The sequence below is a fragment of the Anomaloglossus baeobatrachus genome, chromosome 3, assembly GCF_048569485.1.
Source record: "Anomaloglossus baeobatrachus isolate aAnoBae1 chromosome 3, aAnoBae1.hap1, whole genome shotgun sequence".
In the NCBI taxonomy this organism is placed as follows: domain Eukaryota; kingdom Metazoa; phylum Chordata; class Amphibia; order Anura; family Aromobatidae; genus Anomaloglossus; species Anomaloglossus baeobatrachus.
In genome coordinates, this window is record NC_134355.1 from 366,488,901 (window position 1) to 366,506,698 (window position 17,798).

The 17,798-nt window shown below is 45.0% G+C and overlaps 1 protein-coding gene across 3 annotated transcripts in view; it reads right to left on the reverse strand.

Moving 5' to 3' along the window:
- CFAP206 (cilia and flagella associated protein 206) overlaps positions 1-17,798 on the reverse strand; it is a 109,523-nt gene that overhangs the window by 9,092 nt on the left and 82,633 nt on the right. For 2 of the 3 annotated variants that reach the window (XM_075340147.1, XM_075340149.1), the window contains 4 exons: positions 16,388-16,586; positions 12,540-12,680; positions 10,539-10,732; positions 7,761-7,904 (listed from right to left, as the gene is read on the reverse strand). In XM_075340147.1, coding sequence (XP_075196262.1) covers positions 7,761-7,904; positions 10,539-10,732; positions 12,540-12,680; positions 16,388-16,586 — 678 coding nt within the window. The remainder of the gene's footprint in view (positions 1-7,760; positions 7,905-10,538; positions 10,733-12,539; positions 12,681-16,387; positions 16,587-17,798) is intronic. The other variant, XM_075340148.1, reaches the window with a different exon arrangement.

Genomic DNA, 17,798 nt, shown 5'->3' on the forward strand with positions numbered 1-17,798 from the left:
GTATTCAGTGAAGACTTTCCCATTACTGACAGCACAGTTGTTACTAATGAGGTTCTATGAGGAAAGAAGAGGGAGGAGGGCGGGGCTCTAGGTCCTCCATCACCATAGAATCTCATCAGTAACAAATCAGAATTAGGAATATTGATAATGACAAGTAATGGGCGAACCCAGACTGTAAGAGTCTGGATCCCTGCAGGATTCCAAGTATCTGAGCACTGACCCCGGGCCCGGATTTTTCAGGGAACTCCGGGTAACTATCCAGATCCAGGCATCCAGACAAAAAAAAAAGGAAAAAGAAAGAAAAGAAGAAAGCAGGTGCGTTATACTTACCAGTCTCTGTAACGCTACTTCTGGGGCCGCTCATTATCCTCACGCATATGCACTACTTTCTTGATTGGTTGCAGTCAGACCGCGCCCCCAACTTGTGTGACAGCGTGTCCAACTGCTTGGAATTGCACACGCTGTGTGTGTCTCCATCGTGGTGTAAAAATAAATTGGTGTAGAGTCCCCCCATAGTGTAATACTCAGCACAGATAAAGCATACCGTGAGCTTATCTTGGCTATGTATCAAAACAGGGACCCCATGCAATTTTTTTAAAATTATTTAAATAATTAAAAAAAACCTGTGTGTGGTACCCCCAATTTTTATACTTTGCCATAATAAAGTCAACAGCTGGGGGCTGGTATTCTCAGGCTGGGGAGGCCCATGGTTATTGAGGCCCCCAGCCTAAAAATAGCAGCCTGCAGCAGCACAGAATTGTGGCATCCATTAGATGTGACAATTCTGGCACTTTCCAAAGCTCATCCCGATTGTCCTGGTGCGATGGCAATCGGGGTAATAACGGGGGTTAATGACAGCTCACAGCTGCCATTATGCCCTAAATTAGTAATGGGCGGCGTCTGAGACCTCCCTCATTACTAATTTGAAAGTGAAAAGAAATAAATAGAAACACCGAAAAAATTCTTTTTTTAAATAAAAGACAAAAAGCACCCTCTTTCACCACTTTATTAACCCCAAAATACCAAGGTTCGATATAATCCAAACAAGGTCCCATGACAATGCTGGCTCTGCTACATCTGAAGTGACAGCAAGGGGCCATAGAACATGACCGCCTGCTGTAACTTCAGGCACAGAATGACTTAGCCTCAGCGATGACGTCATACAGTGTAGTTGCAGTCACAGCTGGAGGTCCTCACGGACTTCCACCTGTGACAGCAAGTAAACTGACCTCAGTGGACTTCATTGTTTAATTAAGTCACCTGAGGTCATTGAGAACCTCCAGCTGTGACCGCAACTAAACTGAATGACATCACCGATGATCACTGCGGCTAAGTCATTCTTTGCCTGAAGTTACAGCAGGCGGTCATTGTTCTATGGCCGAGTGCTGTGAATTCAGATGTAGCAGAGCCAGGATCGTCATGGGACCTTGTGTGGATTATGTCGGACCTGGGTCTTTTTAGGTTAACAAAGTGGTGAAAGAGGGTGTTTTTTTTGTCTTTTATTTCAAATAAAGAACTTTTTCGGCATTTGTGTTTATTTCTTTTCACATTCATTTACAGATTGGTAATGGGGGGTCTCATAGATGCTTCCCATTACTAATCTAGGGATTAGTGGCAGCTGTGGGCTGCCATTAACCCCTTATTAACCCAATTGCCACTGCACCAGGGCAATTGGGAAGAGCTGGGTAAAGTTCCGGGAGTAACACATCTAATGCATGTAACAATCCTGGGCGGCTGCAGGCTGCTAGTTTTAGGCTGGGGGGGCAATAACCATGGGTCTCCCCAGCCTGAGAATACCACGCTGTTGTAATTTATCATGACTGGGTATCAAAATTGGGGTGGACCGCATGCTGAATTTTTTTTTTAATCATTTAAATATATATAATATACAGTACAGACCAAAGGTTTGGACACACCTTCTCATCTCTAGAACATCTATTAAGAGGAGACTTTGTGCAGCAGGCCTTCATGGTAAAATAGCTGCTAGGAAACCACTGCTAAGGACAAGCAACAAGCAGAAGAGACTTGTTTGGGCTAAAGAACAGAAGGAATGGACCTTAGATCAGTGGAAATCTGTGGTTTGTTCTGATGAGTCCAAATTTGAGATCTTCGGATCCAACCACCGTGTCTTTGTAGAAAAGGTAAATGGATGGACTCTACATGGCTGGTTCCCACCGTGCAGCATGCAGGAAGAGGTGTGATGGTGTGGGGGTGCTTTGCTGGTGACACTGTTGGGGATTTATTCAAAATTGAAGGCATACAGAAAAAGCATGCCTACCACAGCATCTTGCAGCAGCATGCTATTCCATCCGGTTTGTGTTTAGTTGGACCATCATTTATTTTTCAACAGGGCAATGACCCCAAACACACCTCCAAGCTGTGTAAGGGCTATTTGACCAAGAAGGAGAGTGATGGGGTGCTACGCCAGATGACCTGGTCTCCACAGTCACCAGACCTGAACCAAATCAAGATGGTTTGGGGTGAGCTGGACCGCAGAGTGAAGGCATAATTGCCAACAAGTGCTAAGCATCTCTGGGAACTCCTTCAAGACTGTTGGAAAACCATTTCCGGTGACCACTTCTTGAAGCTCATCAAGAGAATGCCAAGAGTGTGCAAAGTAGTAATGAAAGCAAAAGGGGGCTACTTTGAAGAACCTAGAATATAAGACATATTTTCAGTTGTTTCACACTTTTAGTATTTCATTCCACATGCGTTAATTCATAGTTTTGATGATTCAATGTGAATCTACAATTTTCAGAGTCATGACAATAAAGAAAACTCATTGAATGAGAAGGTGTGTCCAAACTTTTGGTCTATACTGTATATATATAATTAAAAAAAATAATCTTACTTTGATACACAGTCAAGATAAGCACCAGGCTGGGGGCTGGAGCCTGTAGGCGTATGCTTTATCTGTGCTAGGTATCATAATATGGGGGGACCTTACACCAATTTTTTTAAATTTATTTTTATACAATGATAGTGACCTGTCAGGTTTCCAGGTTTTCCAGTTCTCTTTTGAATGAGCTTGCCCTCAGTTAACATGGCGTTTAAGGTTCTGTTGCCCTACTTCCTGTCCAGCTGCTTAAAAGGCCGCCTCTCAGCCCAGTCCAGTGCCTGAGTATACTGCTTGCTGTGTGCTCCTGCTAATCCTGATTGCTTTTGGATCCTCCTAAAGACTACCGACCGACCGCCTCTGGACCTTACCCGGTTTCTCAAGCTGTGCCCGGATTCCGTCTGCCATCTTCGGTCAGCACTCTGCCTGGTTCTCTCTGGTTCGTAACCACTCTGGACAATCATCCCGTACGGACACTCCCAGGGGCGGAGATTCCGTTTGGTCATGTCTACCCGTTGGCGGCACCTGAGCTAGGAGCGCTAAAAGAGTACATTGATGAAAGCCTAGCCAAGGGATTTATTCGTCCGTCTACCTCACCCGCAGGGGCACCCATCTTTTTCGTGAAAAAGAAGGAGGGGACTCTGAGACCCTGTATTGACTACCGGGAACTGAATAAAATAACCATCCGGAACCGGTATCCGTTACCGTTGATTCCTGAGCTATTGGAGAGGGTCCAACAGGCAAAAATATTCACCAAATTGGACCTCCGTGGGGCATATAATCTGCTTCGTATACGTCCCGGAGACGAGTGGAAGACCGCGTTCCGATGTCGGTACGGACATTTTGAGTACCTAGTGATGCCTTTTGGACTTTGTAACGCTCCCGCGGCATTTCAACATCTAGTTAACGATATTTTTAGGGATATCATGGACCAATTCATGGTGATCTATCTGGACGATATCCTAATCTTTTCTGATTCTCTACAGGAACACCAGGAGCACGTCAAGACCGTACTTACCCGTCTGAGGGAAAACCACCTGTACATTAAGCTGGAGAAATGCGAGTTCCACTGCTCACAAATACAATTCTTAGGTTATGTCATCTCTCCTCAGGGACTAAACATGGAATCTGGCAAGATACAAGCCATTCTGGACTGGCCGGAACCGGGAAACATCAAGGAGGTACAACGCTTTGTCGGTTTTGCCAACTTTTACCGACGCTTTATCCGTAACTTTTCAGAGATTGTCCGTCCCATCACTCTGTTAACCAAGAAAGGACAGAAGTTTGTGTGGTCCGCCCAGGCCCAGGAAGCATTCCATCGTCTCAAGGTATGTTTTACCTCAGCGCCAATATTAGTCCATCCGAATCCCGCACTTCCCTTTATCGTGGAGGTCGACGCTTCCGACTATGCATTAGGGGCCATTCTTTCTCAAAGGACCGGGGACAAGAGTCTCTTGCATCCGTGTGCCTTCTTTTCCCGCCGGTTGTCCCCTGCAGAAAGGAACTACGACATTGCGGACAAGGAATTATTGGCGATTATTTCCGCTTTCAAGGAATGGAGACACCACTTACAGGGAGCCGCACAGCAAGTGATAGTACTCACGGATCACCGTAATCTGGAATTTCTTAAGTCTGCCAGGTGCCTGTCTCCACGGCAAGCCCGTTGGAGCCTATTTCTTAACCAATTCAATTTTATCGTTACATACCGTCCAGGTTCACGTAATGGGAAAGCCGATGCCTTGTCCCGAATCCACGCCGTGGACTCCGTGCCTGGAACCCCGTCTCAGACCGTGTTATCGGATGCCAATTTCGTTGGAGTACTCCAGGACCAGGACTTGTGGAAGGACATCAAGCTGGCCTATGATGGTGACGTATTTCTTGCTGCCCCCCCGAATGATGTAACTCTTGTTCTTCGGAATGGTGTGTGGTTGAGAGAGCGACGCATTTATGTCCCGGAGGCCGTAAGACTTCGGGTTCTCAAGTTGGTCCATGACTCCGTGTTGGCTGGTCATAGGGGGGTACAGAAGACGCAAGAATTTCTGAGCCGTTTTTTCTGGTGGCCTACTTGTTTAAAGGATGTGAAGGACTATGTCAACTCATGTGTGGTTTGTGCCCGGTGCAAGGTCCCTCGTGTGGCTCCTACGGGACTCCTCCAACCGTTACCCGTGCCATCTCGCCCTTGGGGGTCTATCTCCATGGATTTTATTGTGGAGTTGCCAGTCTCATGCGGACACAATACCATTTTAGTGGTGGTAGATCGATTGACTAAAGCTGCTCACTTCATTCCGTGTACCGGTCTTCCCTCAGCCGCAGAGACAGTGGATTTGGTTATCCAGAATGTATTCCGATTGCATGGGGTACCAGACGAGATCATCTCTGACCGGGGCGTGCAGTTCACGTCTAGATTCTGGAAGGGGTTTTGTACGGCACTCCAGATTGATGTCTGTTTGTCTTCTGCATACCATCCTCAGACGAATGGGCAAACCGAACGGACGAATCAAACCCTGGAACAATACCTTCGATGTTATGTCAGCCATCTCCAAGACGATTGGTTGAAGATGCTTCCGTTGGCGGAGTTCTCATATAACAACACTCAGAGCAGCTCCACTAAGGTAACGCCCTTTTTCGCTAACTTGGGTTACCATCCGAATGTTTTGCCTAGGTCACCGGTTGCGGTTTCGGTGCCAGCGGTGGAGGACAGATTGACAGAGCTACGACAAAATCTGGAGGTTCTGAAGGACACTGTGGCTACGGCCCAGGAGCGTTACAAGAGGTCGGCCGACACTCACCGGAAACCGGCACCCATGTACAAGGTAGGGGACTCTGTATGGTTGTCCACCAAAAACCTGAGATTGGGTGTTCCTTCGCAGAAGCTGGGACAAAAATTCATCGGTCCGTTTAAGATCACCGGGATCGTGAGCCCTGTGGCCTGTCGGCTACGGTTGCCGCACCATCTAAAGGTACACCCGGTCTTTCATGTGTCTCTCCTCAAACCTGTCTCCCCTAATACGTTTCGTGGTCGTGTTGTGCCTCCTCCTCCGCCTGTGATGGTCGACGGCGAGGAGCAGTTCGTGGTTGAGGACATTATTGACTCCCGGCTCCATCGTCGTCGGCTTCAATATCTGGTACGTTGGCAGGGGTACGCCCCCGAGGACGATTCCTGGGAACCGGTGGGTAACATTCGGGCACCCCGGAAGATCGCTCAGTTTCATCGACGGTTCCCGGACAAGCCGGGCCCTGATCCGTCCTGAGGCCGTCTCTGGGGGGGGGAGTAATGTCAGGTTTCCAGGTTTTCCAGTTCTCTTTTGAATGAGCTTGCCCTCAGTTAACATGGCGTTTAAGGTTCTGTTGCCCTACTTCCTGTCCAGCTGCTTAAAAGGCCGCCTCTCAGCCCAGTCCAGTGCCTGAGTATACTGCTTGCTGTGTGCTCCTGCTTTGCTGCTGCTAATCCTGATTGCTTTTGGATCCTCCTAAAGACTACCGACCGACCGCCTCTGGACCTTACCCGGTTTCTCAAGCTGTGCCCGGATTCCGTCTGCCATCTTCGGTCAGCACTCTGCCTGGTTCTCTCTGGTTCGTAACCACTCTGGACAATCATCCCGTACGGACACTCCTGGACTTTTACCGCTTGCCCCTTGTGTCCCGGCTGCTGCGCATTTAGGCCTTCCGGGGTGATTGCCGGACAGTCCCTGTATAGGGGTTCGCTCTGGTGGTCTCCCTGGGGGAGTCCGGTGCGTGGCCCCGGGAATTCCCTCTGCTCCGTTTCGGGAAGGTATTTTGTGTATTTGTACTGCTGTGTTTGTTCCGTTGTTATCTACCGTGGTTACAGATTATAAAACATCTTGTATCAAAAACTCGTCTCTGCTGATCATTGCCCTACGCTATCGAAATCCTCAGAACATATAATAAGTATTACATGACCACAGACAGCGCCTCTTGTTGGTTGCAGTCAGACTGTCACAGAGGTCGAGAGTTCGTCTCACTGGAACCAATCACAGATGCCAGGGCTGCCGGTGGGTGGGGGAAGCAGTGAATATGGAGGAGCAGCCCCAGAAGAAGAATGAGCGGCCTGGAAGCAGTTACAGCCGTGCCAGAAACTTGGTAAATATAGTGCGCTTGCTTCTATCCCCCAATCCCTTCTACCGCTATTTTCAAGCAACAGATTCTAGTCCCCATAGACTTATATTGGGACAGACGTCCGGCCAGATATCCAGGATCAATTCAGGGCCAGAGACGATTATTTTTAAGTCCGGTTAGTCCCACCGATCCTGCATATCTGCGAGTTTGCCCATCACTAGTCCCCTCACCTCAACCTGTGCCCGTCAGCTGTCAGTGACTACTGCCAGCATGAAGCTGGCACTGTATCACAGATGACAGTTTAAAGACATGAACGACATAGAACATCAAGATGCGGGAACTGACACGTGCTCATGACATGTTATGCACGTCATTCGTCGTTAAGAGGTTCAATCCCACCAATGTTTTTCAACCCCTGCAGAGGTGAGGTCCGTAAAAGGCACATTGTGTAGGGAGTTAGGAGAAACCACTTGTAATATTAGTTGTGCTGCGCTATTTAAATTATTCTTCGGTGACTGATCTATTGCAAACAAAATAAAATGTGCCAACTTAGTTGCCAATGTGGGCAAAATCACTTTGATGGAAACTGTACATATATTGTGAATTGGTCAGCAAAGGATAGAGCTAATCTAGCTTTCAGACCTTATACGTTACATCGACCACCACATTTGGTAGGAAGATTGCATTATTACGGTACCTCTCCTAGGTCAGGTGAGATTTTCTACCCACCAGCAGGGAATCATACCTGAAGACGTGTCAATACATACAGAAAACCCACAAAATAAGTATTCCTATTCTGCAACCATATCCTGATTGTACAGTAACATTTCAGAACATAAGTATGTACCAGTTTTATTGCTTTTCTGCGCAGTTCCCATTCATTCCACTCATAGGACTTCACAATGTTGGTTTCCACGATGTGTGTATCTGTTTGTGTGCTGCTATTGCATTTAGTGATTGGTTTCATCAGCAATTTTTCAGCAGCCTGAGCCTGTTAGGAAGATAATTGTATGTTCACACTAAAGGGTTGATATATTAAAGTGTTTACAACAGAAAACTGGGGTAAAACATTTTGTAAAATCACAATTTTTAAAATTATTTGCACAAAAAGTTTGTGACTGTTGATGTTTGTACAGCAGTCCTGGCCAGCTCCACCAAAGTGAACAGAACATGGGCAGGACGGTGGTCTGTGATGCCTGCCCATCTAATTTATGACCAGATGTGGCTGGCGTACCTTACGCCAGAAATCTTACTCCGGTCCCCGATTGGAGTAAGATTTGGACGAGGTGCACAGAGGCCTACGCTCCTGGGAAGATGTGCCTGATTCATTAAGTGGCGTGCACCTCTTAGTGAATCAGGCGATACTTACTCCACAAAATACCCTTCATTAACACTGGCATGTACAAGGCCATTCTAATATGGTGTTTCTTATGTCTTTTTTTGTGGAGTTTTTGGAGCTGTGAAAATCCACAGCATAAATTGACATGAAATTCAGAGCGAAGGTCATTTGCCACTGCAGATTTTTGATTGTTAAGGCCACGTCTCACTAAGCGACATCGCTAGCGACATCGCTGCCGAGTCACGGTTTTCGTGACGCAACAGCGATCTTGCTAGCGATGTCACTGTGTGTGACATCCAGCAACAACCTGGCCCCTGCTGTGAGGTCGCCGGTCGTTGCTGAATGTCCTGGACCATTTTTTGGTTGTTGCTCTCCCACTGTGAAGCACACATCGCTGTGTTTGACAGCGGGAGCCAACAATCTCGATGTGCAGGGAGCCGTCTTCTGCGGACGCTGGTAACCAAGGTACACATCGGGTAACCAAGCAAAGCGCTTTACTTGGTTACCCGATATTTACCTTGGTTACCAGCGTCCGCAGCTTCTAGAAGCCGGCTCCCTGCTCCCTGCACACGTAGCCAAGATACACATCGGGTAACTATAAGCAAAGCGCTTTGCTTAGTAACCTGATGTGTACTATGGTTACCAAGCACAGCGTCGTTACACGGGTCGCTGGTGGCTGATCTCTGATTGCTGTGGACATATGCCTGATTGACAGCTCACCAGCGACCATGTAGAGACGCTCCAGCGATCCCTGCCAGGTCAGATCGCTGGTGGGATCGCTGGAACGTCGTTAAGTGTGACGGTACCGTTAGGAAAATCTAAATGAAAAACCTGCTATCTATGCGACCTATGTACACACACCCAATATTAATCTCCCAGTAAAACCCTTTCTAGCCTCAGTTTTATGTCAAATTATTATTAAAGTGGATCTGTGCTATATTTTTAACCTTCACAGGGGAAGGAAATTCTGAAGAAAGAAAAACAAAGACATTCTGTAACTACCACCAGAATCTGCTCCGCTGCTGCCTCTCCAAGCGATCCCCACCGGATCAGAAACAATGATGTTATGACCACCAGTGATCAGATATTGGAAACCACTGGTTGGCTATAGGGCAGGGTTCCCCAATTCCAGCCCTAAAGAGTCACCAATAGTTTTCAGGATTTACTTACAATTGCACAAATAATGAAATTTTCACCTGGGTAATGATAAGGAAATCCTAAAAACATGATCTGTTGGTGGCTCTTGAAGACTGCAGTTGGAGAACACTGCTGCAGGATTAGGTGACTGGTGGTAGAGATCCCATTTTATTGGAGACCATGCGCACTGTGATTCTACAGACTGTCTGCAATAAAATGGCGCCGGATGCGACTCATGTGCAGATCAAGATTTCAGCTTAATGTAGGTAATTGACCTAAAATCTGTTTGCACATGCACCGTATTCGACAACATATTATTGAAGATCTGCAGACCGCCGGTAGAAACACATTGCGCACGTGCTTCCCATCGCAATCATGGCGGCGGTACAGAATTTCAAAAAGGAGGCAGGTCACTGAATAATCAGGAACCTATACAGAGGGGGCAGGCAAAGAGGCGGAGAAGAAGAAGACTCTACTTCAAGATCAAAGTCCCATCACGATGCACGGATGACGTTATCATGAAAACTCTAGAGGAAGATTATTCAGCAATCAAAGATAGGATTTCTTCACTGCAGGTATCCATTTATGCAGTGTCACAGGGACATTTTGGCCATATACAGTATTTGCTATATAGTGCTAAATCCTGCTGACAGATTCTCTTTAAAAAAAAAATTGTGGAATATCCCTTTAGCATGGTCATTTTTGCTGTGTGAGGCACCATTCAATGACAATGATGTTCTCCTGGCTGAAATCTAATGATATCTACTTGAAGTTTAGTCTTCAGGTCACAGACATTATGTCACAAGTTGGTCTGGGAAAGAACAAGCTGGGCGGATGCAGAACGACCAAAGTATCACCTAACAAATACGCTGCCAATATCATTTTCCACTCAAGTTTTTTTACTGTTACTTAAATCTGGTTGAAGAACCCGCTGCGCAAGCACACCTTTCCCACATTTCTAAATCTGATGTCTGAGAAAAACCCTTCATAACCTCAGTTTCATGTCAAATCAATATTTAAAGGGGTTTTACATTTCACGTGGGAATGAAAGCTTGAAGAAAGATTTATTTGCATCTCAAACATTTGCATGCAGTTAATGTCACACAGTAAGATGTAACATATCTATATCTCTATGTATACTCTGCATACCTGAGAATAAGGCGTGATGGCCGCAAACTGTTGGTGGAGCTCCAATAACTGGATCAGCTCTGCACACTGTTTGGCTTTTTCTCCAATTAAAGAGATGTAGTGATCTGGATCCTGGGCGAACCTAGAGGCGGCTTCCTTGGAGCTGAACACGTAATATCCTTCCCTGTGCTTTAGAGTACCAATGCCTGGGTTCCCTGATTAGGACAGAATGAGCTGATCATCCTCATGTATGAACAGATCAAGACTCTTAGGCCGGCGTCACACGGGATGATCTATTGTGCGATCGCACGAGCGATCGTACCCGCCCCCGTCGTTTGTGCGTCACGGGCAATTAGTTGCCCGTGGTGCACAAAGTCGTTAACCCCCGTCACACGTACTTACCTCCCGGACGTCACTGTGAGCGGCGAACATCCTCTTCCTGAAGGGGGAGGGACGTTCGGCGTCACAGCGACATCACAGCGGCCAGCCAATAAAAGCGGAGGGGCGGAGATGAGCGGGACGTAACATCCCACCCATCTCCTTCCTTCCGCATTGCCGGCGGGACGCAGGTAAGCTGTGTTCGTCGTTCCAGAGGTGTTACATGGAGCGATGTGTGCTGCCTCGGGAACGATGAACAACCGGATTACAGAAGGAGGAACGCCATATTGAAAATGAATGACGTGTCAACGAGCAACGATAAGGTGAGTAATTTTGCTCGTTCACAGTCATTCGTAGCTGTCGCTACGATATGTCTTATGATGCCGGATGTGCGTCACGGAATCCGACGACATAGCGCCCGATATATCGTAGCGTGTGACGCCGCCCTTACATTATGGACAGTTTATTATTAAACCAGTACAGATTTACTGTAGCTAGAACTATTCATACTGGTTTAAAATAAGCATATATTCAATTAAGGAGGCAGCCCTCAATCAATTTGGTCCATCTTTTGGGCTAGCCATGCATTGGAAAATGAAAATTGCACTAGCTGTGAGTTGGCATGAATTTCACTTACCGTGCACACCAGTTTTCTCTCAATTAATACAGTAAATATGTTACGTGGTGACACAATACAACTTGTGCCGATTTTGTGAATATTTTTTACTCCAGTTTTCTTGAGTAGATGGCATAATACATTCACCCCATTGTATTAACATGAATTGTTAAAGGGAATCTGTCAGCAAGTTTTTGCTATGTAATCTGAGAGCAGTAGGATGTAGGAACAAAGACACTGATTCCAGCGATGTGTCACTTAGTGGGCTGCTTATGGCAGTTTCAATAAAATCTGTGTTTTATATGCAGTAGATTATCAATAGAGGACTAGTTGCCTAGTGTCATGTAGTCGTCCTGCTGTGTAATCAAGCCCCCAACACTGATTAGTACCTTTCAGACAATGTTTAGTATACTCAAAAATCTGCCAATCATTGGTGTGGGGGCACGGTAGACTGGGCTAAGCATTCGCAAAACTAGTAGATCTGCTGCAAATAAAACAGTAATATCATCAAAAGTGACACATTGCTGGAATCAGGGTCTCTTTCTCCTTAGATCATTTTGTTTTCAGATTACATAGAAAAAGCCAGGTAACAGATAACCTTTAAAGCTAGAATAGAAATTATGCCACAAAATGACAGAAATAGCAAAACACCACAACAAGAAAAACAAATCAACACAGTATAAAGTAGAGATAATAAAACAGCCGATTCATTGTGTTCTGTCTAATGGGCATAGGGCCTGAAGGAGTAAGGGTAAACACAGGGAACCACCCAAAGAGCTAACCCCAATGTCATTGCCCATATGTCAGCTGGGCCACATTATCCCTCAATGTTGAAATCTGTATCAGAGCTTATCACAGGTTCTATCATAATGAAAAACACCGCACTGGATCTGGACACATTTGATTATAAATCATCGTCCTTTGGGTACCAAGAGTCTCAGTCTTGCAAAGGATCTGGCATGTGAATGGAAGCCAAGTAGACAGAGCCATACATTCCATGGGGTGTTCTAGCCAAGCATATATAGTACCTGGTAAGAGAAGCCCATCTCTTGTAGCAATTGTGAAACCACAAAATCCATGGTATTGAATGGGAAGGCGATCATAGTTTGCAGTGGTTTCTGGAAAATACCACTCTTGACTCCGAAAATCTAAGGGATTTACACATTCTCCTAAATGAAAGCAAAAGATGAACATCCTGAGTATCCTGTGCAGAAAAATGGTTCCAACATTATATAGTTACCATACACGGATTCGAGTGTACCCACAATACTGTTAGGGCCGATGACTATTTCACAGGGTTATTTGGAAGTTCCGCATCCTAAAGAGAGAAAAGGTTTACAGGACATACTTCTCTTTCTGTATGTGTTACTTTGTCTTATAAGGGTGATCCACAATTGTAGAAGTGTTTCTTAAATGTTCAAGCTCTCCAGAGTAAAATAGAAAGACGTTTGTTCTCACCTCCCATACAAGTGTCATTTAAGCAATGTCTATGCTGGGCTCCTCGGCGTTCACATGACGGCAGTCACTGATCAGCTGTTGTTCATGACTATTCTATCAGAGCAGAAGGCTGCTCTGACAAAATAGTAAAGACTGTCAACAGCCTTGGATTGGCTGCAGCCTGTCAGCAGCCTTGGATTGGATGCAGCCTGTCAGCAGCCTTGGATTGGCTGCAGCTTTGGAGTAGCTGCAGCCTGTCAGCAGCCTTGGATTGGCTGCAGCCTGTCAGCAGCCTTGGATTGGCTGCAGCCTGTCAACAGCCTTGGATTGGCTGCAGCCTGTCAGCAGCCTTATATTGGATGCAGCCTGTCATCAGCCTTGGATTGGCTGCAGCTTTGAAGTAGCTGCAGCCTGTCAGCAGCCTTGGATTGGCTGCAGCCTGTCAGCAGCCTTGGATTGGCTGCAGCTTTGGAGTAGCTGCAGCCTGTCAGCATCCTTGGATTGGCTGCAGCCTGTCAGCAGCCTTGGAATGGCTGCAGCAGACCTATGTTAAAGTAATGTCACTCAAGCATTGAAAACCCGGCACCGACATTGCAGAAACAGCATTGCTGCGGGAAGGCAGTGTAAGATTTTCTTATTTTATTCAGGACCTCAGACATTTAAGTACAGGCTATCCAAGAAGTGACTTGAAGTGCATAACAACTAAGATGTGGAAGGATTTTATTTTTAAATGGTCACTGTTGTCTCAATAAACTCTGTATAAATGAACCGAATATATGAAACTTTAATAAAACTTATCAGATAAATCTACTTCTTTTTCCACTCATAAGTCTTTTCTCTTTCCCAACCTACACCCCCTAAACTTATCATTCACTCAAAAAAAAAACAGCTCAAAATCATCTATGTTAAAACAAGACAGACTCAGTAACGTATGATTAGAGCTAATGGGGAGGAAGAAAGAGAAACATAGTGATAAGACAGTGTTACGTCCCCACCGGAGTCCGCTCCAGCGACTTGTACTTCGATCACCAGGTGACGCCGTGTTCCTGCCGTGGATAGTGCTGGTGATGGGAGAGGAGTCCATGTCAGCGGCGCTGGTGGGTGCAGGCTCCGCTCATCCACTGGGCTTGGTTTCCTTGGGATCTGCAGTACCACTGGTTGATTGTAGGTGGCATGTATCTTCCAGCTGAAGTTACCATCATTCAGCTACAACCAATGGGAAGACACCACACCCTTCTTATTTCCCCTCCTGTCTGCTGACCAATGCCAGAGATAGTTCTGTATTCCTGGTTCCTACTCTCATCAGACTGCAGCCTTCCACAGGTAGTGATCAACTTGGGCCCTGTGTAATTCCAAATCCCTGTATAGGGGTTAAAGGGTTTCAGGGTTCTAGGGGTCCTGCTTGGTGAGTGGCTTCCCTCTAGCCTGTCTATTACAGCCCGTCTGAGTCTGTGGATCCAGGCAGGCATTACAGACAGGCAGAGAGACATACAGAACTGATGAAGTGTTATTAAACTGCGGATTACTGCTGTATAATGTCCTCCATGCTTTTGTTGCTACTTCTGAAGATGTGATAGATACAGGATTCCCCCCCTCACTTAGCATAGCAGTTACCCTCCACCCACTAGCTCAGAGACAACTGGAAACAACATATGGAGCTTGCAGAGGGGAAAGGGTATGAGCTCATCAGTGCCATCGGTGCCAGAAATTACAAAACTACAAAACTTTATGAATACTGCTATAATGATGTGACTGGTTTACTGCAAACCAATAAGCTGTACAATATCTGTAGTACTTACTCTATGCAAAATGTCCGGGCTCTTTTTCAGGGTGTCACCTTTTTAAGGTTTCTAATATTTAGACAAATGAAACTGAGTAGAGCTACCTGCTACATACTGTTAGTGCTGTGACTAGTGTAATTTTGCACATGCCACAATCCATTTGAGTCAAAGGGAACCTGTAACCTGACAAACTGCAGGCAGTATGAACCAGAGCCTGGCTGCACAAGTGTTAGAGCATTTAACAGAAAATACACTTTCAAGGTTTGGCTGGGGGTGGCAGTACACTGGTGTGGTCTCTACTTTTGGTCCCTGGCCAAACTTTTAAAGTATATTTTCTATGAAATGCTCCAACACTTGTGCAGCCAGGCTCTGGTTCATGCTGCCCATAGTTTGGCAGCATGAATCAATCAGGGGATTGGTCCCTTTACTTCAAATGGATTTTTGTTTTAGTTACAAAATTACTGGTTATATCACTAACAACAGTGATATCTATATCTTGTTTCCAGTTAACTCTGAGCTAGTGGGTGAACACTGGATGCTATGATGTACACTCATACACAGTACACCAAGACATGGACAATTCGTATTTTGCTCTCTGTGTCTATCACATCTTGGGAAGTAGCAGTATCAGCAGCAGCATGGCGGACAATATACAGCAGTACTAATCAGTTTAGCTGTGGTTCTAGCACTGATATATACATATTTATGAACCATGGCGCCCCCCTGATGAAGGCTATTGCTGAAACGCGCGTCGGATGGGACTTGGCGCCATTCCAGCTTGTAAGTATATGTTATACTTTCGTTAGCCATGACTTCTTTGCCTCATTTATGCACTTCATGTTGCTGATGTACATGGTATATATCTTGTCATATTTTGACATACTTTTCTGTGATTTACCTTCTATTTATGAGGCTTGTTACATGGGCTTTCAAACAATCAAGCACATGCACTACTTTCTACTGGTTTGGTATGCCATCTAGTGCACCTTCTCTGTCATTACACCCATCTCTTTTTAATGTGTATTTTTCTCAATAAAGATTTATATATATACTTTTTGTCTCTTGATCCTTTTTGTGATTTGGTTTTCATATTTATGAACCATGCAGCGGTTCCGTGTACGTCTCTCTGCCTCTACCCTCCTCATGGACTTCAATAGGCCGCCCTAATCTGAAGCCTTAATGAGCTGGCAGTTGGTCTTGTTTTAATGTAGTGTTTAGTGTTTCCCAAACTCCAGTCCTCACGGCCACCCCAGCAGATCATGTTTTCAGGCTTTCCTTAGTATTGCATATGTGTGAGAACCTATGGCAATTTGTGATGCTTTGATCATGATTCCATCACCTGGGCAATAATAAGTAAATTCAGAGAACATGTTCTGTGGGTGGTCTGTTATTTTGAGTGAACGATAAGTGTATTATGTTGATATTCTCTGCTCTGCAACAGGTGATGACAGGCCTGTCTCATACACAGTATCTTTTTTTTTTAATGGACTGTATGGTACCCAGTTACTATTTGACTTATGCTGTAAAATGTAACAAAATGCTGTGAAATTAACTAGCAGGGCTTGATTTTCTACAATTTCCACTGTCTCACGGTATGTCTTTGCAGCCGTTGATGTTCATTAGTGCTCTAATTTTGAAAGTAATACACCAACCTGTACCTGTACTGTCTTTAATCCTTTCTTCATCAGATTTCACAGTTAAATCACTGAGAAGTGGTTGGATGACGTGTGCAGGAAAGAGCTCTTCGTGAAGTTCCAGAAATGGCTGCAGATTTGCAGTTATATTACTAAGGACACTTAATAAGACAATTTCATCTTGGAAGCTGTTCCATAGTTTAGACAATGAGATAAAGAGGGGCTGAAAGAAATGAATGTAACTGTTTTATGTATATTGCATAGCACAGACTGTAAAATGATAGTTAAATCTTTCACTACATTACAAGAATGTAATAGAAACTTTGCCACACATTGATATACATTTACATCATGGTGATGGTACAGGCACAGAAGATGAGCCTGCACCATCAGACGTTGTAAGCTTTAACATAAAAACTCCAAATTAATAACAAACATAAAAACTCCATTTCCAGTCATTGTACGCATTAGATGCCGCAGTCAGTAGGGAATGCAGCATCTAAGGGGTTTTACAGAATTCCTGTAAGGCCATGTGCACATGCTCAATATTTGGTCAGTATTTTACATCAGTATTTGTAACCAAAATCAGGATTGGAACAGACAGAGGAAAAGTATAATAGAAACATGTGTACCACTTCTGCAATTTTCACTGACTCCTGGTTTTGGAAAGTGTTAACGTGGCATTGTCCTCATCAACACTGCTGTAACATGATCGTTGGGTGCTGATGGAATGCTGTAGCAATATGGGGCCTAATAAAGGTCTCTTGTCTGCCATATTTCTACACCAACTAGATTATGCCAGATACAAGGCGTATATGACGCATATCAGAGTTAGGATGTCAAGTATAATACAGGGTGGGCCATTTATATGGATACACCTAAATAAAATGGGAATGGTTGTTGATATCAACTTCCTGTTTGTGGCTCATTTGTGGCCTTTTTTTGTGACCACAAAGATGCAGCGTTTTTGGCCACTAAAAAATGCACAAAACGGACCCGCGGTAAAAAACGCATAAAAAACCGCATGCGTTTTTCCGTGTTTTACCGCGTTTTTGCTGTGTTTTTTCCAATGCATTGCATGGGTGAAGAACACTGGCAAAAACGTAGAAAGAATTGACATGTTGCATCTTTGTGGTCACCACAAAAATGCACCTATAACAAAACTGCACCGTGCGGACAGCAAAAATGAAAACTCGTAGACTTTGCTGGGGAAAGAAAGTCATGCAGTTTTAAGACCAAAACCGCACGTGAAAAACGGCCGCAAAAAACACACCGTGTGCACATAGCCTTATAGCTGCAATGCTCCTCTGGGATTGCTACTTCCAATAGAAAGCACTAGAGTTTGTCTCCTCCTCCCTGAAGAGACAATTAAAATAGGATTTTTTTTTGTTTTGTTTTTTTTTAAATACCTATATAGTATATAAGTAGATATAAT